The following is a 25276-nucleotide window of genomic DNA, read 5'->3' as shown; positions in this document are numbered from 1 at the left end:
GAAGAGAGAGCTAAGCAAGGAGTGACAATCCTCCACAAAAGCTCAAGATGAGGTTCAAAATTTACATGGATGTAACCAGGATAAGAAGGGACAGAGGGGTACACTGATGTCATAATAATTTGTGCATTCTAAGTTTAATTTTCCTAATATGCTCTTACCTTCATATTACCTTTTTTAAGATTACATGCAAAACTCTTCACTTTGCATAGCCAGCCAAGCATGTGCCCTTCATGACTGACAGTGTCAAGCAAAAGTTACATTCATTTCTCCTATTTCATTTCATGTTATTCAGATTATGTCAATTAATATGAAATTATCAATCTGGAAGACTATGAAATTAGGCATCTGGGAAACCTACAGAAATGTCTAGAAAAATATATGAAAAATACAATTTGACATAATATACGAAAAGTACAATTTAACATATCATTTTATCAATTATATGTTGTATGTTTTGAACTTGCGATGCTCAGGCTCAGTAAGACTTCCATTTGTTTCATCTGTTTTCTCCTACATTTTTCTGAATAAGTAGATGATTATAAATTCATTCATAGGGCAAGAAGCTACTGAAGAGAACTTTGTAGAATTTTTGTCATGAAGCAGCTTGGCTTGGACTGATGCAGCATGGGCTAGATGCCTTGACAATAACAATAAAACAACAACAGTAACAAGAGTCAACCAAAGCCACTGCCAACCTAAGGTCGTTTATTACATTAACTAATCATCACAAAGATGCGACAAAGTTTGCGGATGAATTTCCACAGTTAGCATAAGAGGAAAACTTCGCCCTAAAACAAGTGTATAATGCTAATGAATTTGCCCTGTATTTGGAGTTGTATGCCATGAAAAACCCTTGTCAAGATACTGAGGAGTCTCCATCTGGGGATACTTCTGATGTAAACTGATGTACCAATAAAAACCTTGTTTGAAAGATATAATGGATGTATTATTTCCTATTTCTAGCTTTGGTCTACCTTTGATAATACAGCAATATGCAAGCAGAATGAGCTGGCAAGACTAGGGATCAGGAATATGTTTATATAAGGGTTCCCTTAGGGGCAAATTTCTGTTTTCCAGCATTTTCTGTGGTCCAGCAATGACCAGGTCCCAAGGTTGCCGGATTAAAGACATTCAACCTGTATTTGTTCACTGCTTCCCATAGCAAAATAGCTGTCATGTGGAATGCACTGCAACTCCAGCCCCTATCCACAACCAGGTCCCCAAAGACCTTTTTGTGGCTTCTCCTGGACATTTCATATGCCCCATCTCAGTTAACTTGAAAAGACAAGTTACACTATGAATTATGTTGAACTGCAAAAGGTAAATGAGGAAAAAGACTTAGGTATGATAATCTCTGGTGACCTAAAAGCAAGTAGCAATGCACAGAAGCCGTGAAAAGAGAAAACAAAATTATTGGCTTCATGGGCAGAGCCTTATAATTTAAGTCCAGGGATTTCATCAATACTCTCCACAAATCACAGCTTTGTTCACATCTTGAATTTTGTGTTCAGTATTGTTCATCCCCAAAAAACACAGACAAAATGGAGCAAGTACAGTGTCGAGCTTCCAAGATTCCTGGACTGAAAAACAAATCCTGTGAGATGATATCAAATGACTAGAATCCATTTAGCTAAGAAAAGAGAAGGTTAAGAGGAATCTAATACAAATATTCAAAATGATCAAAGGCTTTGATAATCTTGATCTATTAAGTTACCTAAGACTTGATTAATCTGATTTTACTCACAGTAATGGATACAAACTCATGTGCAAATGATTTACCTTGAATGAGGTAAAGAATTTTTTCTTCAACAGGATTGTCAACACATGGAACAATCTGCTATGTAGAGTGGATGAAAGTAGTACTATAGATACATTTAAGATATGACATGATAAATGCTTGGCTTCAAGTCCACAGCTTTCCTTGTTGGTGCCTCCATAGTCAAAACGACAAGTTCCAGGTTATATCCAGTTGCACTCCTCTGACCAGGTAGCTGTCTTTTCTGCCACACTAACATGAAGACTATGGCATTCTGTCCACAACATACAATATCTCCTTGTCATATGTAACACTTGACAACACTTGGCTCAAACAGAACATTCTTCATTATACTGGATTTTCCTGAGGTGAGCACTATTTGCCAGCCTGCCTTTTTGGCAAAATGGTAGGAGCAGTAGACAGAAGTAGTAGGTAAGAACATTTAGGCAGGAACATTAAGTAGTAACAATACGAAGAAGAACTAGGTATGAGCATTAGATAGTAGAAGTCATTAGGAACATTAGGTAGGAGCCTCTGCAAACACTGCATTTGACTTGACCTCTGTCAGTGGCCTGTTACGGGTGAAGCACTAAAGGCTAAAAAAGCAGAGCTTGAATTCTTTAGTTATGGAGACTGTTGCCATGACTACCCCACTGAGGGAGTTCTAATAGGAACAGGCATCAGAGATATAGATAGATAGGCAGATATATTTCCTCTGAGTTATCTGTATACCTTCAAACTTATACCACACTATTCTGTGAGCTGCTGATATCTTCCAGTATCAAAAACCTCAAAAGGACCCAATGGTCTGTTGCAGTTTGAATTCCTTTGTATGCTACATAAAACCAACTGTAGAATACAATTCTCTAGTTTAGTCACTGACCTAAAGATGTACAAAGATCTAATATGGAAGGTCTAGATAATGACATCAAAGATGGCAAAGAATCAAGAGGGCTGAGTTAAAGGCAGGCAAGAGGACTTAAACTTCCCCATCTCAGAAATGGAAAAGTGAGGGGTGACCTGATCACAACCTTTAAGTTTTTAAAACTGACATAATATATAGAGACCAGTTTTTTGTGAGACATAGGCAGAAAACAACCAGAGGGTATAACATGAAATTAAGCAGGAAACATGTTAAAAAAGGATTTTGAAAAGTACATTTATAGTATAAGAGTGGTGGAGGAATGGAAAAAATGAATTAAGATATGGTAAATTCATACAGCATATAGAAATGTGAAAAATTGCATAACAGTAAACAATCAGTGTGAAACTCCCTCCAAGAAAGGGCAAAGTTCATGACTTTCATAAGCAAAAGAAGAATAACATATTACTACATCATATATAAGGCTATCACACAATATAATTTTCCTAATACCCTGTTCATTAAAATACAACTACTCTGGGAGAGGATTCCTGGAAAAGTTAGAAAGTATTCTTAGATGCCAAAGTAAGAAGTATGTCTGCAAATATATGACTACAGAAAGTGCTTACTTACCTCTTATCAACACAATCCATGAGGTGCTTAGCATTCAGAGAGAAAAGGCAAATTCTCAGCGTGGTCCAGATGTTATCAGACACAGCTCGGGATGATTCCTTCCCACCATGCCCTCGTCCTGCTGCCTGCATATTCAGGGCCTCTAAGAAGTGCTCCATTGCTTCCCTACATTACAAAAATTATATAAAAACTTTGAGAACACAGAATGGACACCACAAAATTCATTAATCAGAAAACGTGCTTAGTTTCAAGAATTCTTTTCTCTCTTTAAGTGAATGGTCATTTCCAAAGATGTTCCAAGACTACTTACAGAACCAGCCTTAGTGTTTTTTCTCAGTCAAGCCATAAAATGGTTTAGGTGAGCCAAAGGCAGGAGAGTTGATGCATTAAACTTGTCTCCTAAAATGTGTCACATAGCTAAGCTGGCACCCAATACATGAGGAATCCAGCACTTTGAGAAAGGTCATTAGACTCACCTGAAGAGTGGAGTACCCATCTATGAGTACCTATGGTGAGATTTGCTAAAGTGGCAGGATTAAAGAGTGAAGGAGGAATACATTCCTTTAAAACAACTATTCAGTATCAAAAACAAGAATACTGAAGTATGTTTGAGCAAGATCATGTGAGCTACAAAGACTGAAGTTCTACAATATCACCCATGGAGCAGGAACTTCAACTGAAGACACCAAAACTGATGCTTTAAGCCTATAAACACATAAAGATCACCCAAGTGGGCCTCTAACCATCAATAAACAGCAATCTACTTCAGAAAATGCCCACATGCTAACAGTACTAAGAACTTATATCATCAGATTAAACATCAAAGGTGCTCTCTAATGCTTCTTGAGTTAAATGAGATTACAGTACCTACATGAGGAAATAATGGAAGATTTTGCTAATGGCAGGACTAGTATGTGGCACTAACTACATAATGAAATTAACTAATTTTACTTTTACCCATTTGCAAAGTCCAAGAAGGGAGTGTCACACTTGTGGGAGTACTTCTATCAAACCTTCTCTATCAAAATCACTTTCTTTAACCTCTGTATGCTGCCTCCATTCACTACTTTATCACTTGCCTTGTTCTAGTCATCCACTAGCCTGCTACAAAACAATACTACCCTAAATCCTTTCTATTAAGGGCTTCTTTCTTAGCTTTCTTGTGGCTCTCTATCTCTACATCTCACAGAAAGCTGACTGCTGTCAAAAACATCAATGTATTTAAAAATCAAAGACTGTGATCAGGTCAACCCTTACTCTTCTATCCCCAAAGGTGGGTAACTCATGAGTCTAAATCCATTCAACATAGTTCAGCTTACTTAATCTTTTTGGCTATCCTCTGGACCCTTTCATTTAGATTTCTATGCTTAAGTGCAGTGACCAGACTTGGGATCCAGATTCTAGTTTTGGTCTGCCACACATTAATAAAGGACAGCTTGCTGAACATTTTCTTCTCCTTGTACGTAAACACACTTCTACGATTTACTAGTAGACAGTCTGACTCAACAATCCTGGAGCACTAAAGCTAAGCATTTCAATAGACATGGCTACGTTTCCTACTACTTTACTTCAAATTTTCTAAATGTTAGATTCCTTGATCAATCTTCCTGTTTTACCTAGTCTCAACTTTGTGTGTAGCATGAAAATGCAAGAGATAAATCATAAGAGCATTAGTTTATGATTCTTTCATCACACTGGGCTTTGGGTGCAAAACAAAAACAAGCTGCTGGGAATGTGAGAGGTGAGTAATGCCAGAGAGGCTGTGTGTATCAGGTCCAGCATATCAAATAGGGAATGTAGTGATGTTTCTGTGGCACATCTTATAAAATGCCTTAGCATATTAAAAAAAACAGTATTCATTCTCCTTCCTTTCATTTTTGTTTTATAAATATCACTATTGGTGTAGTTGTCATGACTGAGTACTTCATATCAATAATTGCTACTAATCAACCAAGTTTTCAAACCTGTGCTTCTTTATCATTCTTTTAAATACTTCAATTATGTGTGATATCAAGCTAACTGGTGCAAATAGTTCTGGTTAAAGCTTCTATCTGTTTCTACATATATATCTTCGGAAACCCCCATCAACAGGTTGGCCATGGCAAAATAGTCTCCACTTATCCCTGTCATTACATGCCTCCCTCACATAAACCAATCCACACATTCTTCCACCATTTCTCTCCCACACTATTTCCCCATGTCACAGGTGGTCTTCTTCTCACGAGAACCCCTTTAATCGTACAGTCATACACACTCCTTTCCATCTCAAAGTATTGTGTTTCACCCACTCTACCACTCCACAATTTATTCTCTTTGCATTCCATGCCATACCAAATCTCTCATTCACCTTTTTTTTATTCTCATTCAGTCTAGTCATACCACATGCTCCTCTCAAATAGATCATTTCCACAGCTTGGATTCTTGACCTCTATGACCAAGTTTTGGTTGCATAGGTCAAGGTCAAGAGGTGGTTTGGGCATGTGGAAAGGATGCAAGATGGAGGTTACAAGAAAAGTGTATGATAGCATGATAAAAGGGGTTGGTGTTGGGGAAGATCACCTATGACATTGGGATAGAATGGAAGAATACTGGAGGGAGAGAAATGGTGGAAAAGGGTGTGGAATAGTGCATGCAAGGGAGGCCTCTATGGATTGGGATTAATGGTGACTATTTTGCCATGGCCACCCCACTGACGGGAGTTCCCATGGGGAACAGGCATCAGAGATATAGATGGATGGATGTCTAACAGAACTGACCTAATGCTGGTGCTTCCAAAAATTTCAACAAAATTATAAGGAAAATATGTATATACCAATGCTACAATGGTTTACTTAAATGTAATGAAATGCATAATCAGAATCTTGAGCCAAAATTGGATCAGTATTTACACTGCACTTATGTGGGTTCTTCAGATAATTCAGGTTAAAAACTTAAGAATATTAAACACTTCATCTTTATGGTGGGTTGGAACAAAAACTTGATAAGAAGTGTCCCGCTGATGCTGATCTGGATCCTGTTACCTAAAGGATAGCTTGACTTCCACTATTAGAAAGTGCTTCAGTTAACTTAAAAGCCACATGAGCTTTAAAAAGGGAGGAGGCACTTAAACCCTTCAAAAATTCTACATTTTACTTAACATAGAGGGCAAATCTTATGATTATGACAAAACTCTAAAAACTCTATGGTTCTCATATCTGCAAGGGGAACATATCTTGTACAAACACTGTTCTGGTCAAATGTTCCTAACTTTTAACCTGAATTCCACATAACCTGATATGCAAATCATATAGTATGGAAAAAGTTGGTGCTGACCCTCAAATTAAGGGAGACTGGACATGTACTTTAAAGACACAGTCCTTGTGAAATATTTGAGTGTTTTCATGAGGAGCTGAGCATGTCTACAACACTTTAAATGGCCTACTACTGGTTTGTGTATTATCACTATCAAGGGTTAATGGTATGCAGGAAAGAGGAAATGAAGGTTACCTACATTGTGAGCTCCTAGTTGTTCCTCTTAATCTTACAGGAGGAAGCACTCAGACTTCAGGGTTTCCTTGGAACTCCTGGAAATGACTAGACACTATACAGGCAAATATTCAACTCTAAGGTACTTGTAAAAGAATATAAAATACTTTTCTTTCTCATTAATGATTTCTTTATGTTAGTTCATTTAGAGATTATATAATTTTTCAATTATCATAAAGATCTACAAGGAAATTAAATTCAGTAAGGAAGGAGGAGGGTTTGTCACATAAATGAGTTAGACCTCAAGTGATTTTACGGATATTACTGTATGAAAATTAATTAAGATCAGTGATCAAATATCTTGTGCAGAAAAGCCTCAAACAACTGTCGTGTCATTTCAATGCTTAAACAAACAAACTTCTAACTAGCTACAATTCTAAACAACTGAATGCTGTGACATAATGGGAGTGAACACTTCTGTACCTGCTGTTATAGGTAATATCGTACTTTGCAAACCTTTTTTTTGTAACAGACTGTACCTGTATCATGGCACCTTTTAAAAAGCAAAATCCTTGAAGGTGTATCTTTACCCTGCTACACATGCCTCAAAAAATGCAAACATTGTACTGCACATGAAGAATACTGGGGTGAATTCCTGACACTTACCAAAATTCCCCCTTTCCACTATGGGCATGGAAAAAATTACTTACTAATTTTGAAGGGACAGTTTACATAGGAAGCCTTTATACAGATTATAGTTTAACTTTAAGGCAACTACACCTGATTTTGATCTTCCACTGTATCACCAACATTTTTCTATTTCCAGTCAGATAATGTCCCACTTTTGTAAGCATGATTAAGCCACGAATTTTAGGAAGAGGCAAACTCACTGTTTAGCCCAGGCACCAAACTATATCACCCTCCAAAAATTGTCACCTACATGAAATTTCATTGATGGTGTTGACTACATAACAAATTCACAACAAAATAATCTTGGCTAGACATTTCAACTCAGAGGCTTTAATTTTGTTGCTGCCACTTTCCTAGAAAGAATACATTATGAGATGCATACATGGTAACTCATGATCTATTTCCTGTCCACAGATCATTCATATTTATCAATTAAACTTGATCGCTGTTTCCCACGTCAGTGAGGTAGTGCCAGGAAACAGACAAAAATTGACCAATCCACTCATATATACACACACACACATATATATATATATATATTCTTTCTTTCTTTTCTTTCATACTATTCGCCATTTCCCGCGTTAGCGAGGTAGAGTTAAGAACAGAGGACTGGGCCTTTGAGGGAATATCCTCATCTGGCCCCCTTCTCTGTTCCTTCTTTGGGAAAAACAAAAAACAAAAAAAACAAAAAAAAACAAGAGGGGAGGATTCCCAGCCCCCGCTCCCTTCCCTTTTAGTCGCCTTCTACGACACGCAGGGAATACGTGGGAAGTATTCTTTCTCCCCTATCCCCGGGGATATATATATATATTCTTATTTATTTATCATACTCTGTAGCTGTCTCCCGTGTTAATGAGGTAGCGCAAGGAAACAGACGAAAGAATGGCCTAACCCTCCCACATACACATGTATATACATACACATCCACACACGCACATATATGTACCTATTCCTATGAGTCCACGGGGAAAATGAAACACGAAAAGTTCCCAAGTGCACTTTCGTGTAATAATTACAAGAATGTGCACTTGGGAACATTTCGTGTTTCATTTTCCCCGTGGACTCATAGGAATATCTTGATCACGCGCAAAATTGTGATCCTTTCCAATATATACCTATACATTTTAACGTATACATGTATATACACAAAAAGACATACACACGAACATAATTCATACTGTCTGCCCTTATTCATTCACATCGCCACCTCGCCACACGTGAAATGACAACCTCCTCCCCCCTCATGTGCACGAGGTAGCGCTAGGTAAAGACAACAAAGGCCACATTCGTTCACACTCAGTCTCTTGCTGTCATGTATAATGCACTGAAACCACAGCTCCCTTTCCACATCCAGGCCCCACAAAACTTTCCATGGTTTACCCCTGACACTTCACATGCCCTGATTCAATCCATTGACAGCACATCAACTCCGGTATACCACATCATTCCAATTCACTCTATTCCTTGCATGCCTTTCACCCTCCTACATGTTCAGGCCCTAATCACTCAAAATCTTTTTCACTCCATCTTTCCACCTCCAATTTGGTCTCCCACTTCTCCTCGTTCCCTCCACCTCTGACACATATATCCTCTTGGTCAATCTTTCCTCACTCATTCTCTCCATGTGACCAAACAATTTCAAAACACCCTCTTCTGCTCTCTCAACCACATTCTTTTTATTACCACACAGTGATTGGTTCTCAGTGAATGTAGGTTTGCGGCAGGGGTGTGTGATGTCTCCATGGTTGTTTAATTTGTTTATGGATGGGGTTGTTAGGGAGGTAAATGCAAGAGTTTTGGAAAGAGGGGCAAGTATGAAGTCTGTTGGGGATGAGAGAGCTTGGGAAGTGAGTCAGTTGTTGTTTGCTGATGATACAGCGCTGGTGGCTGATTCATGTGAGAAACTGCAGAAGCTGGTGACTGAGTTTGGTAAAGTGTGTGAAAGAAGAAAGTTAAGAGTAAATGTGAATAAGAGCAAGGTTATTAGGTACAGTAGGGTTGAGGGTCAAGTCAATTGGGAGGCGAGTTTGAATGGAGAAAAACTGGAGGAAGTGAAGTGTTTTAGATATCTGGGAGTGGATCTGGCAGCGGATGGAACCATGGAAGCAGAAGTGGATCATAGGGTGGGGGAGGGGGCGAAAATTCTGGGGGCCTTGAAGAATGTGTGGAAGTCGAGAACATTATCTCGGAAAGCAAAAATGGGTATGTTTGAAGGAATAGTGGTTCCAACAATGTTGTATGGTTGCGAGGCGTGGGCTATGGATAGAGTTGTGCGAAGGAGGATGGATGTGCTGGAAATGAGATGTTTGAGGACAATGTGTGGTGTGAGGTGGTTTGATCGAGTGAGTAACGTAAGGGTAAGAGAGATGTGTGGAAATAAAAAGAGCGTGGTTGAGAGAGCAGAAGAGGGTGTTTTGAAGTGGTTTGGGCACATGGAGAGAATGAGTGAGGAAAGATTGACCAAGAGGATATATGTGTCGGAGGTGGAGGGAACGAGGAGAAGAGGGAGACCAAATTGGAGGTGGAAAGATGGAGTGAAAAAGATTTTATGTGATCGGGGCCTGAACATGCAGGAGGGTGAAAGGAGGGCAAGGAATAGAGTGAATTGGAGCGATGTGGTATATCGGGGTTGATGTGCTGTCAGTGGATTTAATCAGGGCATGTGAAGCGTCTGGGGTAAACCATGGAAAGCTGTGTAGGTATGTATATTTGCGTGTGTGGACGTATGTATATACATGTGTATGGGGGGGGGGGGTTGGGCCATTTCTTTCGTCTGTTTCCTTGTGCTACCTCACAAACGCGGGAGACAGCGACAAAGTATAATAAATAAATATAAATAAATCTCTCTTACCCTTTCATTACTTACTCGATCAAACCATCTCACACCACATACTGTCCTTGAACATCTCATTTCCAGCACATCCACCCTCTCCTCTTCCACACAACTCTGTCTATAGCCAATGCCTCGCAACCATATAACATTGTTGGAACCACTATTCCTTCAAACATTTTTGCTTTCCAAGATAATGATCTCGACTTCCATATATTTTTCAACGCTGCCAGAACTTTCGCCCCCTCCCCCACCCTATGATTCATTTCCGCTTCCATGGTTCCATCCGCTGCCAAATACACTCCCAGATATCTAAAACACTTTACTTCCCCCAGTTTTTCTCCATTCAAACTTACCTCCCAACTGACTTGTCCCTCAACCCTACTGTACCTAATAACCTTGTTCTTATTCACATTTACTCTCAGCTTTCTTCTTTCACACACTTTACCAAACTCAGTCACCAGCTTCTGCAGTTTCTCACACGAATCAGCCACCAGTGCTGTATCATCAGCAAACAACTGACTCACTTCCCAAGCTCTCTTATCCAGAACAGACTGCATACTTGCCCCTCTTTCCAAAACTCTTGCATTCACCTCCTTAACAACCCCATCCATAAACAAATTAAACAACCATGGAAACATTATGCAACCCTGCTGCAAACTGACATTCACTGAGAACCAATCACTTTCCTCTCTTCTTACTCGTAAATATGCCTTACATCCTCGATAGAAACTTTTCACTGCTTCTAACAACTTGCCTCCCACACCATATATTCTTAATACCATCCACAGACCATCTCTCTCAACTCTATCATATACCTTCTCCATAAATGCTACATACAAATCCATTTGCTTTTCTAAGCATTTCTCACATACATTCTTCAAAGCAAACACCTGATCCACACATCCTCTACCACTTCTGAAACCACATTGCTCTTCCCCAACCTGATGCTCTCTACATGCCTTCACCCTCTCAATCAATATCCTCCCATGTAATTTACCAGGAATACTCAACAAACTTATACCTCTGTAATTTGGGCACTCACCTTTATCCCCTTTGCCTTTGTACAATGGCACTATGCAAGCATTCCACCAATCCTCAGGCAACTCACCATGAGTCATACATACATTAAATAACCTTACCAACCAGTCAACAATACAGTCACCCCCTTTTTTAATAAATTCCACTGCAATACCATCCAAACCCACTGCCTTGCCAGCTTTCATCTTCTGCAAAGTTTTTACTACCTCTTCTCCCTAACCCTCTCACTTTGCACACCACCTCGACCAAAACACCCTATATCTGCCACTCTATCATCAAACACATTCAACAAACCTTCAAAATACTCACTCCATCTCCTTCTCACATCACCACTACTTGTTATCACTTCCCCATCAGCCCCCTTCACTGATGTTCGGATTTGTTCCCTTGTCTTACGCGCTTTACTTACCTCCTTCCAAAACATCTTTTTATTCTCCCTAAAAGTTAATGGTACTCTCTCACCCAAACTCTCATTTGCCCTCTTTTTCACCTCTTGCACCTTTCTCTTGACCTCCTGCCTCTTTCTTTTATACATCTCCCACTCATTTGCATTATTTCCCTGCAAAAATCATCCAAATGCCTCTCTCTTCTCTTTCACTTATAATCTTACTTCTTCATCTCACCACTCACTACCCTTTCTAATCTGCCCACCTCCTACGCTTCTCATGCCACAAGCATCTTTTGCGCAAGCCATCACTGCTTCTCTAAATACATCCCATTCCTCCCCCACTCCCCTTACGTCCTTTGTTCTCACCTTTTTCCATTCTGTAGTCAGTCTCTCCTGGTACTTCCTCACACAAGTCTCCTTCCCAAGCTCACTTACTCTCACCACTCTTTTCACCCCAACATTCTCTCTTCTTTTCTGAAAACCTCTACAAATCTTCACCTTCGCCTCCACAAGATAATGATCAGACATCCCTCCAGTTGCACCTCTCAGCACATTAAAAAGTCTCTCTTTCGCGCGCCTATCAATTAACACGTAATCCAATAATGCTCTCTGGCCATTTCTCCTACTTACATACGTATACTTATGTGTATCTCTCTTTTTAAACCAACAAACAGGGATTTAAAGGTTTATAGCTTACTGTCATTTTCTGTTTGGCAAGAGGTGAGAAGAAGTGCAAATGGTGGTAGCAATACACAGTGATTCATATGACAACTTCCAATAAATAAACTGACAAATAAAGATTATATTATACCTATGAGCTCCAAGGCTGATACAAGAAATGCCGAGATTATACCGACATCTTATAAATCCTGGAGCGATCTCTAAGGCATTGCGGTATGCATCAATGGCCTCCTCAGAACGTTCACTGTTTGCTAATGTGGCACCCAGCTTGTTCCATAATTTGGCATCCTGGGAAATAAAAGATAGTAAAACACAAAAATCACTTCACCTTTCAATAATATGTGTCTAAAGTACAACTTAGTTTAATAGGTAACACACTGGAGTTTACTGTAGCTTATCAAAGTCCTCACTCTAGATGCAGCTGATGATAAATTCCTTAACTATTATGAATGAAGCTGAGTAAAGTTCTCTATAGATGATGTTAGACAATCTCATTTTGCCTTCATGATTTGTGAAAGCATTTGCTTCTCCCGTTATTAATAATCTAACTTAGTTCTGCACAATATAAGGAATAGCACACCCTTCACTTGAGTCCAGAACTACTAACTTAATTGTTCTATTATAACTGTACAATGCTACCCTTCAAACTTCAGCATATGCAGAGTGAAAATCAAGATGATATTTCATGAAGATAAAAGAATATGAATGTGAACTATTGGAAAAGTATTTATATTTTATTTATTTTGCTTTGTCGCTGTCTCCCGTGTTTGCGAGGTAGCGCAAGGAAACAGACGAAAGAAATGGCCCAACCCACCCCCATACACATGTACATACATACATGTCCACACACGCAAATATACATACCTATACATCTCAATGTACAGATATATATACACACACAGACACATACATATATACCCATGCACACAAATCACACTGTCTGCCTTTATTCATTCCCATCGCCACCTCGCCACACATGGAATACCATCCCTCTCCCCCCTCATGTGTTCAAGGTAGCGTTAGGAAAAGACAACAAAGGCCCCATTTGTTCACACTCAGTCTCTAGCTGTCATGCAATAATGCCTGAAACCACAGCTCCCTTTCCACATCCAGGCCCCACACAACTTTCCATGGTTTACCCCAGACGCTTCACATGCCCTGATTCAATCCACTGACAGCACGTCAACCCCGGTATACCACATCGATCCAATTCACTCTATTCCTTGCCCGCCTTTAACCCTCCTGCATGTTCAGGCCCCGATCACTCAAAATCTTTTTCACTCCATCTTTCCACCTCCAATTTGGTCTCCCACTTCTCCTCGTTCCCTCCACCTCTGACACATATATCCTCTTGGTCAATCTTTCCTCACTCATTCTCTCCATGCGCCCAAACCATTTCAAAACACCCTTTTCTGCTCTCTCAACCACGCTCTTTTTATTTCCACACATCTCTCTTACCCTTACATTACTTACTCGATCAAACCACCTCACACCACACATTGTCCTCAAACATCTCATTTCCAGCACATCCACCCTCCTGCGCACAACTCTATCCATAGCCCACACCTCGCAACCATACAACATTGTTGGAACCACTATTCCTTCAAACATACCCATTTTTGCTTTCTGAGATAATGTTCTCGACTTCCACACATTCTTCAAGGATCCCAGGATTTTCGCCCCCTCCCCCACCCTATGATTCACTTCCACTTCCATGGTTCCATCCGCTGCCAGATCCACTCCCAGATATCTAAAACACTTTACTTCCTCCAGTTTTTCTCCATTCAAACTTACCTCCCGATTGACTTGACCCGCAACCCTACTGTACCTAATAACCTTGCTCTTATTCACATTTACTCTTAACTTTCTTCTTTCACACACTTTACCAAACTCAGTCACCAGCTTCTGCAGTTTCTCACATGAATCAGCCACCAGCGCTGTATCATCAGCAAACAACAACTGACTCACTTCCCAAGCTCTCTCATCCACAACAGACTTCATACTTGCCCCTCTTTCCAAAACTCTTGCATTCACCTCCCTAACAACCCCATCCATAAACAAATTAAACAACCATGGAGACATCACACACCCCTGCCGCAAACCTACATTCACATTCACTGATAACCAATCATTTTCCTCTCCTCCTACACGTACACATGTCTTACATCCTCGATAAAAACTTTTCACTGCTTTTAACAACTTGCCTCCCACACCATATATTCTTAATACCTTCCACAGAGCATCTCTATCAACTCTATCATATGCCTTCTCCAGATTCATAAATGCTACATACAAATCCATTAGTGTTGGAAAAGTAATGTTGCAAAAAATAAATGAAAGCATCAGCACAGTAAATTTGTGAGTGATAACGTTTCACTTGTCTCAATATATTCCTTAAGAGACAATATGAATATTTCTTCCTTCTTTAAGATGGATGAAGGAAGTCATTCTGCACTCATAAATGGTCAGATGTGGAGACATTCACTCTTCTTTTAAGAAGCAGAATAACTTTATCTAGAAACAATATCAATCTATCCCTGTCTACAATCGTCATTATTATTCTCTTTCAAACTCAATTTCCTCGCATTCTTAACTTACTACTGCATGATCAGAGCACACAAAATCTTAGTTTTCAGTACCCTGAGGTATGATGGGGGTGGGATTATGTGAGCCACTAATAACATCCAAGTTACATGGACCCCGTTCAGTACCTAATTACAGATATGTAAATTTGGATGCATCTTTTAAAGTAGGAATGGGCAAAACTTGAAACCAACAAAAATAAACTGAGTGGCAAAGCATTTAAAAGACACAGCCACAATGTCATCACAAATGGAAACTGTGTACCCAATCAAAATCCTCATCTCATCTCCAAGAGTTTATCTCCTGAACTAGGGAAGAATTGAATATATTCTTATTGTCAGCATGAAAATGCCTTTTGTTTCTGAGAAATATCTATCCATGGGAGTAAGATCCAGGCTGTTATAATCTTTCTTAACCTTCTTGCTCATCTTAAGTTTCATTTGGCTGATGATTTCCTGCAAAACCAATCCCTGTAATTTTACCTCACTTATGTCATATTGTCCTACCTTAATGTTCAGTTATTCCATGGTTATGAAGAGGGGAAGTGCATTAAAACACTTAAGGTATGCTGGAAGAGAAGACGTAATAAACAACAAAGTGGACAGTTCTTTCAAAGATGTAAGGATAAAGAAACCTCAAGATATAGCATGAAATCAAGAAATTTGTAAATAAGGATAAAAAGAAATACTATCATACTATAAGAGTTGTGGAAGGTCTTAAGAATAAACAATGGGGGAGAAAAGCTGCTAGAAGCAGTGAGAATTTTTCATCAAGGGTGTAAGGCTCATGTACAAGTAGGAAGAGAGGACACTGAATGGGTCTATATGAAGCTAGTCTGTAGCAGGGGTGTGTGATGTCACCATGGTTGTTCAATCTGTTTATGGATGGGGCAGTGAGAGAGGTATACCAAATACAAGTCTTGGAAAGAGGGGCAAGAATGCAGACTGTGGGGAATACGATGGCCTGGAAGTGATTTAGTAATTTGCTGTTTGCTGATGATACAGCACTGATTGCAGATTTGAGTGAGAAACTACAGAAGTTGGTGACTGAGCTTGAAAGTGTGTGAAAAGAGAAAGTTAAGAGTGAACATGAAAAAAAGCAAGGTTATAAGGTTCAACAGGGTTAAGGGACAGATTAGTTTGGGGTGTTGGTATGAATGGAGAAAAACTGGAGAAGTGTTCTAGATATCTGGGAGTGGACATGGTAGTGAATGGAACAAGTGGAAGTGAGTCATATGACAAGGGGGGGGATGAGGTTTTGGGAGTACTGAAGAATCAGTGGAAAGAGAAAATATGATCTGGAAGGGCTTAAATAGGTATGTCTGAAGGAATAGAAGTCTCAACAATACTATAACAATGCAAGGTATGGGGTACAGATAATGCTGTGCAGAGGAAGGTGGATGTGTTGGAAATGACATGCTGGAGGAAAATATACGAAGTGAGGTGGTTTGATTAAGTAATGAAAAGGTAAGAGTGATGTGTGGAAATACAATGAGTGTGGTTGAGAGATCAGAAAGGAGTATGCTGAAATGGTTTAGCCATAAGGAATGAATGAGTGAGGAAAGGTTGACAAAGAGGATACATGTGTCAGGAAAAAGCAGGACACAGACACCAAACTGGAGATGGAAGGATGGAGAGAAAAAGATTTTGAGAAATCAGGGCCTGAACATGCAGGAGGGTGAAAGACATGCACAGAATAGAGTGAACTGGAATGATGTGGTATACTGGGGTTGACATGCATGTAGTCGATGGTAGGCAGCCAATGATCAAGGAGGTATATTACCAGTACTACCTGCCTTGGTATCAGAAGGGTTAGTGACATCTGCTTAGTGGGCCAGCATTTTAGTGGTCATCAAGCTGCAACTCTCTGACCCAGGTAGCTCTTTTTTTTCTGCCTCACTAACATGTGGATTACTGGCGTTCTGTCCACAAAAAAAGCAGTGGGTGCCAGGCCAAGGGGAGACAGCTGCCTGATCTGTGTCATTGAAATAGCTCATTGCGACCATATGAGGAGATGGTGAGAAATGGCACACAGTCCGTGGAGTTAGTCTGTCACACTTGACAACACTCAACTCACTCAGCTCTTTCTTTGTAACTCTAAATTTTCCTTTCTTTGTAACTCTAAATTTTCCTGTGGTTAGCACTGCTAACCCTGCCTTTTGGCAAAATGGTAAGAACAGTAGATAGAAGTAGTAGGTAGGAACATTCAGGCAGGATTATTAGGTAAAAACATTAGGTAAAAGTAGTAGGTAGGAGCATCAGACAGAAGTATTAATTAGGAACATTAGGTACGAGTCTTTACAACCAATGCGCTAGACTTGCCCTTTGCCAGTGACCTGTTAAGGGTGAGGCACTAAAGGATAAGAAGTGGTAGTGGGGTTCTTTAGTTATGGTGACTCTATTGCCATAGCCACTCTGAGGGAGTTCCCATTGGAACGGGTTATCAGGGATATAGACGGATATATGAGGTATGTGAAGCAACAGGGGTGAACAATGGAAAGGTCTGTGGGGCCTGGTTGTGGATAGGGAGCTGTAATTTTGGTGTTTCACACAAGACAGCACAATCATGGATCAATAGATTTCAGGGATTCTCTCTAAAAGTTGACAGTACTCCATTAAACAATTTTTGTTTTAGTCTGATCTTTTCATTACTTTTCCAAGATGATATTACTATAAAATTTTCATATCTGGTATTACAATATACAGATTAAATTTTCAGTGAGAATATGCAAAACATCTCTCTATGTGTTCTTTAATGTGATAGCTAAACTGGAAAAAATAAAGTAATATGAAGCCAAATGTACTCCTAAATCATGGAATAGCATAATATATACAAAAATGGCACCATGGAGGCTGAAGTGAGTCACAGGATGGAAGAAGGGGCTTAAGGTCCTGGATGCATCAAGCATCAACCCTTAACCCACTGACTGTTGATGTGCCATACAAAGTATGTCACCCCTCAAAGCAGCTGACTCTGTAAATGTGCCATACACAGTCTAGGGCCTCTAACTCAAAGCACACAATGGGAGTTATGAGTTAGAAAACAATTACTGACAACTCAGACAATGTTTCTGCAACCTTTGCTAATACTTTTCAATTTGGCTGATCAGTATCCAGCAAATGTTGAAGAGGATAGTACATAAAGTATACAATGACAAAACATTAAAGGAAAATGAATATACAGTACATTAATATATATAGTAATGCAATTAAATGTGTACACCATGGATGTGGAAGTGAGTCATAAAGACAGTGATTAAGAGTAATAAAGAAAATAATAGCAAGCGGTGGTGTCCTGCTCTTTGTTACACCTCACTATTTAATCCTGCAGTGAAATATGTTGTAGCTGTTGAGAATGTAAACTTTTGTTGAAATTAAAGTCAAGCTTCATAAGAACAGCAGAACAAGCTGAAAGGAATACTGCACAAAAATTAGAGGCAAATGAAAGATCCTATTATCCGTTAGAAAAATTTGTAATGAACAAGAGTCTATTTCAGTAGGAATTTTTAAACATACTGGTATCAGAAGCTCTAGGTATGGACTGTACCAGAATTTACTTGAAAATACCCTGATCCTATAAGTAGACAGACCTGTTCATTATGAGAATATATTAGATTTAGTTAAAACTACAAATGAGGCTCTCATTAATAATGAATAAGTTGGAGAAAAGTTTGATGCAAATGATCAATGAAAAATCGCTTCTGAGTTGTAGCAGTACAGAAAGTTAACTTCATTTGCGTGGAAATCAAAGATAAGCTTTGTAAAAACAGCAGGACTTGTCAATGGGCATCCAGCACAAAAATCAGAGGTAGACAAAAGATCTGATAATCAGTTAGCAGAAACTTGTTATGAACAAGACTCTATCAAAGTAGGATTCTTAAACATACTGGTATCTAAACAGGGCATTCCCTTTCCAAAAGCTTTGGACATGGACTCTACCTAAACTTGCTTGATATGGTAGGGCCCTAATCTAATTAATAAACAAACCAATTCATGATGAGATTATACTAAATTTAGTTCTAACTACAAATGAGGATCTCAATAATAATGATTAAGTTGGAGAAGAGTCTGATGCAATGACAAATTACTTTTAAGGTCACTTTCAACACTAAGTAATGCTGGCCACTATGACATTCATAAAACAATGCCTGCTTTGAAACTGGCAATTTTTTTTTGATGGGCAAATCTGGATTGTTATGTCAATGACATGAAAGTAGCTAGGAAAACTTCTGAAAAACTTTTTAAGCAGTAGAAGGCAAAAATGCGCCAATGCGTTGCAGACGATCTTTGCCTAAATGAAGCCAAGGTGAAGGAATGGTGAAATAAAGAAATGCTTGTTGTCAAAGAAAGAAGCTCATGAGAAACTCAGTGACATCAATAACCAATAACTTACACAACAAGGTAAATGCTAATATGAAGCATTTATTGCCTATAATAGCAAAAGAAACCCTAAGGGTCTTAAAGTTATGTCAGAAGCAAGAGTGTTAATATCCAATCAATTAGTCCATTAGTTTTGGAAAATGGTGGCTTGGTTGACATCAAAACAATGACAAAAACTTTTTAATGACTTTTTGCAAATGTAGGGTCAAAGGCACAACATGCACCCCAAATCCAGTTTCACAGATAAGAGAAGAGAATGTTCTTCAATGGTATGTAGTAGTTGGTAAGCAGCCAATGACCAGGGAAGTACATTACTAGTACTACCTGCCTGGGTATCAGAAGACTTAATGATGGCTATGTAGAGCCAGCACTTTAGTGATTGTCAAGGTGCACCGGTATGACTCAAAAAGCTGTCTTTTCTTTCTGCTTCACTCACACTTGGACTAGTGGCATTCTGTCCACAAGCATACAATCTCTCCTTGTCATACATAACACTTGAAAACTCTTAACTTACACATCTCATTATTTGTAACTAGATTTTCCAGCAAGGAGCACTATGAGCTAGCCATGCCTTTTGGGAAAATGGTAGGAACAAAAGATAGTAGTTGGTAGGAACATCTAGGCAGAAACAAAGATAGAAGTAGTAGGTAGGAACATCAGGCATGAGTACTATGTAGATACAGTCAGTGGGAACATTCAGTAGGAGCCTCTGTAAACACTGTTTCGGAGTTGCCCTCTGCCAGAGACCTGTCAAGGGTAAAGCATTAAAGGCTACGAAACGGCACTAGAGTTCACTAGTTATGGAGACTCTACTGCTGCGGCTACCCCCTTGGGGGAGTTCCAGCTGAGAACAGGCATCAGAGACACAGATAGATACATAAATATATGTACTGCAACAAACTGACATAAAAGCTGAAGAAATATGCTATCAGCAATAAATGAAATGAAATTAAATAAAAGTACACGCCCTGTTAATTTCATCGAGGGAAAATGAAGAATGTAAAAAACGTGATAGGTAAGCCTTGGAATGCTCTTTTCAATAAGTCTCTTGCTATGGAAAAATTCCAGATGAAAGGAAGTTTGTCAATGTAAAAGCAATATTCAGGAAAGGTAATAAGTCACTACCCAGAAATTATTGTCCAATTACCTTAACATCAGTGGTTTGAAAACTTAAGGAACCCATCATTTGAGACAGAACTGTACACCATACAAAAGACTATTACTTAATAAATGTTACTAAACATTGGTTTCGATGAAATCCCTCAAGTCTGACTAAAACTGCCTGACTTCTTTAATGATATAATCAATATGTACAATAAAAGTGCAACAGTTGATGCCATCTATCTACATTTTGAAAAAGCATTCAATAAGGTTCCAAATCATTGGTTACTAGCAAAAACAGTGACATGGTGTTGATAGGGTTGTACATCAGTAGACAGGAAATTGTTTGACAGGCTGTAAACAAAAACAGAGTCGTTAATACTGGTCAAGCCTCAGAATGGTTAGACATAACAAGTGGTGTGCTACAAGGATCAGTTTTGGGACTAGTTCACTTTCTCATATATATCAATGGTACTGATAATGAGCTGCACTCTTCAGATATCAAAATCTGAAGTCGATACTATATATCTATCTATCTATATCTCTGATGCCTAATCCTTCTGGGTACTCCCTCAAGGGGGTGGCCATGGCAAAAGAGGCTCCATAACTTAAATTCCAGTGAAGATGATACTATACTGGGACATAATCCTGCAAATGAACTTGAACATCTGCAGCTTCAAACTGACTCAGACAAACTGATGGACTGGGCTCATAAATGGCAAATGAATTCTAATACTAACAAGGGCAAAGTTTTGCATATCAGTAGCAGAAACAAAAAGATAATCTACAACATGAATTCTGTTGAACTGTAAAAGGTGAGCAAGGAAAAAGACTTTTGCATAATAATCTCTGGTGACCTACAACCAAGTAAGCAGTGCTTATCAGCAGTGAAAAGAGTAAACAAGATTCTTGGATTCATTGATTTTTTTTTTTTTTTTTTTTATACTTTGTCGCTGTCTCCCGCGTTTGTGAGGTAGCGCAAGGAAACAGACGAAAGAAATGGCCCAACCCCCCCCATACACATGTATATACATACGTCCACACACGCAAATATACATACCTACACAGCTTTCCATGGTTTACCCCAGACGCTTCACATGCCTTGATTCAATCCACTGACAGCACGTCAACCCCGGTATACCACATCGCTCCAATTCACTCTATTCCTTGCCCTCCTTTCACCCTCCTGCATGTTCAGGCCCCGATCACACAAAATCTTTTTCACTCCATCTTTCCACCTCCAATTTGGTCTCCCTCTTCTCCTTGCTCCCTCCACCTCCGACACATATATCCTCTTGGTCAATCTTTCCTCACTCATCCTCTCCATGTGCCCAAACCACTTCAAAACACCCTCTTCTGCTCTCTCAACCACGCTCTTTTTATTTCCACACATCTCTCTTACCCTTACATTACTCACTCGATCAAACCACCTCACACCACACATTGTCCTCAAACATCTCATTTCCAGCACATCCATCCTCCTGCGCACAACTCTATCCATAGCCCACGCCTCGCAACCATACAACATTGTTGGAACCACTATTCCTTCAAACATACCCATTTTTGCTTTCCGAGATAATGTTCTCGACTTCCACACATTCTTCAAGGCTCCCAGAATTTTCGCCCCCTCCCCCACCCTATGATCCACTTCCGCTTCCATGGTTCCATCCGCTGCCAGATCCACTCCCAGATATCTAAAACACTTCACTTCCTCCAGTTTTTCTCCATTCAAACTCACCTCCCAATTGACTTGACCCTCAACCCTACTGTACCTAATAACCTTGCTCTTATTCACATTTACTCTTAACTTTCTTCTTCCACACACTTTACCAAACTCAGTCACCAGCTTCTGCAGTTTCTCACATGAATCAGCCACCAACGCTGTATCATCAGCGAACAACAACTGACTCACTTCCCAAGCTCTCTCATCCCCAACAGACTTCATACTTGCCCCTCTTTCCAAAACTCTTGCATTTACCTCCCTAACAACCCCATCCATAAACAAATTAAACAACCATGGAGACATCACACACCCCTGCCGCAAACCTACATTCACTGAGAACCAATCACTTTCCTCTCTTCCTACACGTACACATGCCTTACATCCTCGATAAAAACTTTTCACTGCTTCTATCAACTTTCCTCCCACACCATATATTCTTAATACCTTCCACAGAGCATCTCTATCAACTCTATCATATGCCTTTCACATGCCTATCATATGCCATTGATATGGCTTTAAAATTGAGTCAAGGGAAACCTCCATCTTAAATATCGTGTTTAGTTTTGGTCAACCTACTTGGAAAAAATAGACAGAATGGAAAGAGTACAGAGCTGAGCTACCAAGACAATTCCCAGACTGAGAAATACATCCTATGAGAGCTGATGAAATAACCTGAAACTATTCAGCTTAGAAAAGAGAAGGTTAAGAGGTGATCTAGTACAAGCATTCAAAATAACCATATCTCTTTTTCTCTATGCATACCTCCCTGACCCAAACACACTATATCTGCCATCCTATCATCAAACACATTCAACAATCCTTCAAATTACTCACTCCATCTCTTCACCTTATTACTGCCTGTTACCACTTCCTAATTTGTTCCATTCACCAATGTTCTTGCTTGCTTTCATTTTTCTCAAACTATAAACTTCCTTCCAGAAGATCTTATTCTCCCTGAAATTTGCTGACATTCACTCACCAACACTCTCTTGACCTCCAAATGCTTTCTCTTGTACATTTCCCAATCATTCATACTCCTTCCCTGTAAGTATCAACCATGCAACTCTGTTTTCTCTTTCACTGGAAACTTTACTTCATCATCCTACCACACACTTCCGTTTTCCTCCTGCCCACCTCCCAGCTTCAGCATGCCAAACACTTCTCTTGCACAGCAATGCTTTCCTAAATATATGCTGTTGCTTATCCAGTCCACTAGTTTTGTTTACTCTCATCTTTGCCATTCTACACTCAGTATCTCCGAGTATTTCTTCTCATGTCTCCTTTCCAAACTAACTTACTTTTACCAACCTCTTCTCATTCATGTCATTTCCTCTTTTCTGAAAACCTATACAAATATTCTCTCCAACTCCAGCACGAAATGATCAGAAATCCCAGTAGCTGTTTCTCTCAGCAAATTTACATCCAAAAGAGTCTCTCTTCAGCACATCCATCAATTAGTATGTAGTCCAATAATCCCCACTGACCATCTTTCCTGCTCACCCACATAAACTTATGTAGGTCCCACTCTTTAATAAGGTAAATCCAATCACCAGCCCTTTGTCAACACACAATTCCACAAGCTCTTCACCATTTCCATTCACTTTACTGAATACCCCACACCCTCAACTATGATATTACTCACTTCTACATTTAAATTGTCCTTCACTAATACTTGCCTCTCTTCATCTTTCTTCTCATAGATAGGCGCATGAGCACAAATAATCACCCTTTTCTTGTAATCCACTTTCATTTTTACCCACATCAGTCTGGAGCTCACCTTCTTACTTTCTTTCAAACATTCCCACAACTTCCTGCTTCAGCAATAATGCTACCCCTTCCTTAGCTCTCATCCTCACAATAACCCCTAACTCTACCCCTTACACTTCCCAAATCATTTCTACTCCTACCTTTGAGCTTTGTTTCACTAAGAGACAGAATAGTTACCAATGTGTTACATAAATTTTTTCTTTACGACACAAGACTCTGGTCAAGGACATATGTCTTTTTTACCAATGGTACTTAAAAATACCTATCAAGAGGTTCTGCCAAGGTAGGGCTAACACATAACTCTCACCAAACACCTTGTTTAAACAAGATGAATAACACCAGAATTTTTTCTTTCTGCCATCAAACACATTACATGACAGGCAATCCAAGGCTCAACCATACATCTAGTTCTCTTTCACATGCTTCAGCAGTTCTCTGAGGGAAGAGCCCTTTGGGTTTAACAGTTACTGTGGGAGAACAACAGACATTAAGAAAATAATGGAGATGAGAAAATAAGAGGAGGAAAGAAGTATGATGCTTGCAAGAAAATATAAAATCAAGTGTGCCCCAGAGGGCAAGTTTCAATGATATACACACTAAAACCATGGAAGATGTTGGTCAATTTGAACCAACATTTCAAAAATCTCAAGTCAGAAAGGTAGCCATTCACCGGCTGTTTGCTGTCTACATCCTATTTTTGTTGTTTAACGTCACATACCTGTACTAATAAGTATAGGCACATATGGTTTAAGTTACCAACAAGCCATCTAATGCTGCTTGGAATTTGTTAAGTGGAAGGAACCTACAATGGTAAGCATAGTGTACCATTTGAGAGCTAAAAGTAAAAACAACAGATTCTATAATGCTTAAACCAAGAAATATGGGCTATCCTCAGTGCTTTCTCTAATGTTATTCTGAAATGCATCATGGAGGATTTTGCTTTACTGGAGGAAGCCTGGTCAACCATATTCAATGGTTATTCATCATCCTCATTAATGTAATTTAAAATCTTTACATAATATCCTAAAACTCAGAGAAATTTAAAAGTGTTCTTTGATAACTTGGACATGCAAATCTGTTGCATTCTGGAAGTTTCTCAAAAATCTTTTTCTAAATAATTTCCTTTAAACACAGAATACACAGAACAAGCAGATCCATACTCCCAATGGCATTACTAAGAACTTTCCACAATCAGCCAACCGATCATTGAAATTCTCTGTTAAGATCTAGAACTGTAGAGCTGATGATCACAAGTTTTTATTTGTGACACAAACACACTGAATACGGTTGCTGATTAAAGATAGCTTAGTAAGACACAGACTAAAATAAAGGGAGCAGGGTGTAACTGCTTCCCTGCAGTGACCTTGCCTGCTAAGT

At 39.3% G+C, this 25276-nt stretch overlaps 1 protein-coding gene across 1 annotated transcript in view; it reads right to left on the bottom strand.

Annotated features, from left to right (window-relative positions):
* LOC139755158 (peroxisomal targeting signal 1 receptor-like) overlaps nucleotides 1-25276 on the bottom strand; it is a 111491-nt gene that overhangs the window by 7025 nt on the left and 79190 nt on the right. The window contains exons 13-14 of the mRNA XM_071673316.1: nucleotides 12477-12634; nucleotides 3252-3416 (exon numbers count right to left, since the gene is read on the bottom strand). Of these exons, the coding sequence (XP_071529417.1) occupies nucleotides 3252-3416; nucleotides 12477-12634 (323 nt within the window). The remainder of the gene's footprint in view (nucleotides 1-3251; nucleotides 3417-12476; nucleotides 12635-25276) is intronic.

Source organism: Panulirus ornatus, chromosome 18 (assembly GCF_036320965.1).
Source record: "Panulirus ornatus isolate Po-2019 chromosome 18, ASM3632096v1, whole genome shotgun sequence".
NCBI lineage: Eukaryota > Metazoa > Arthropoda > Malacostraca > Decapoda > Palinuridae > Panulirus > Panulirus ornatus.
This window is presented reverse-complemented; position numbering and strand designations above follow the sequence as displayed.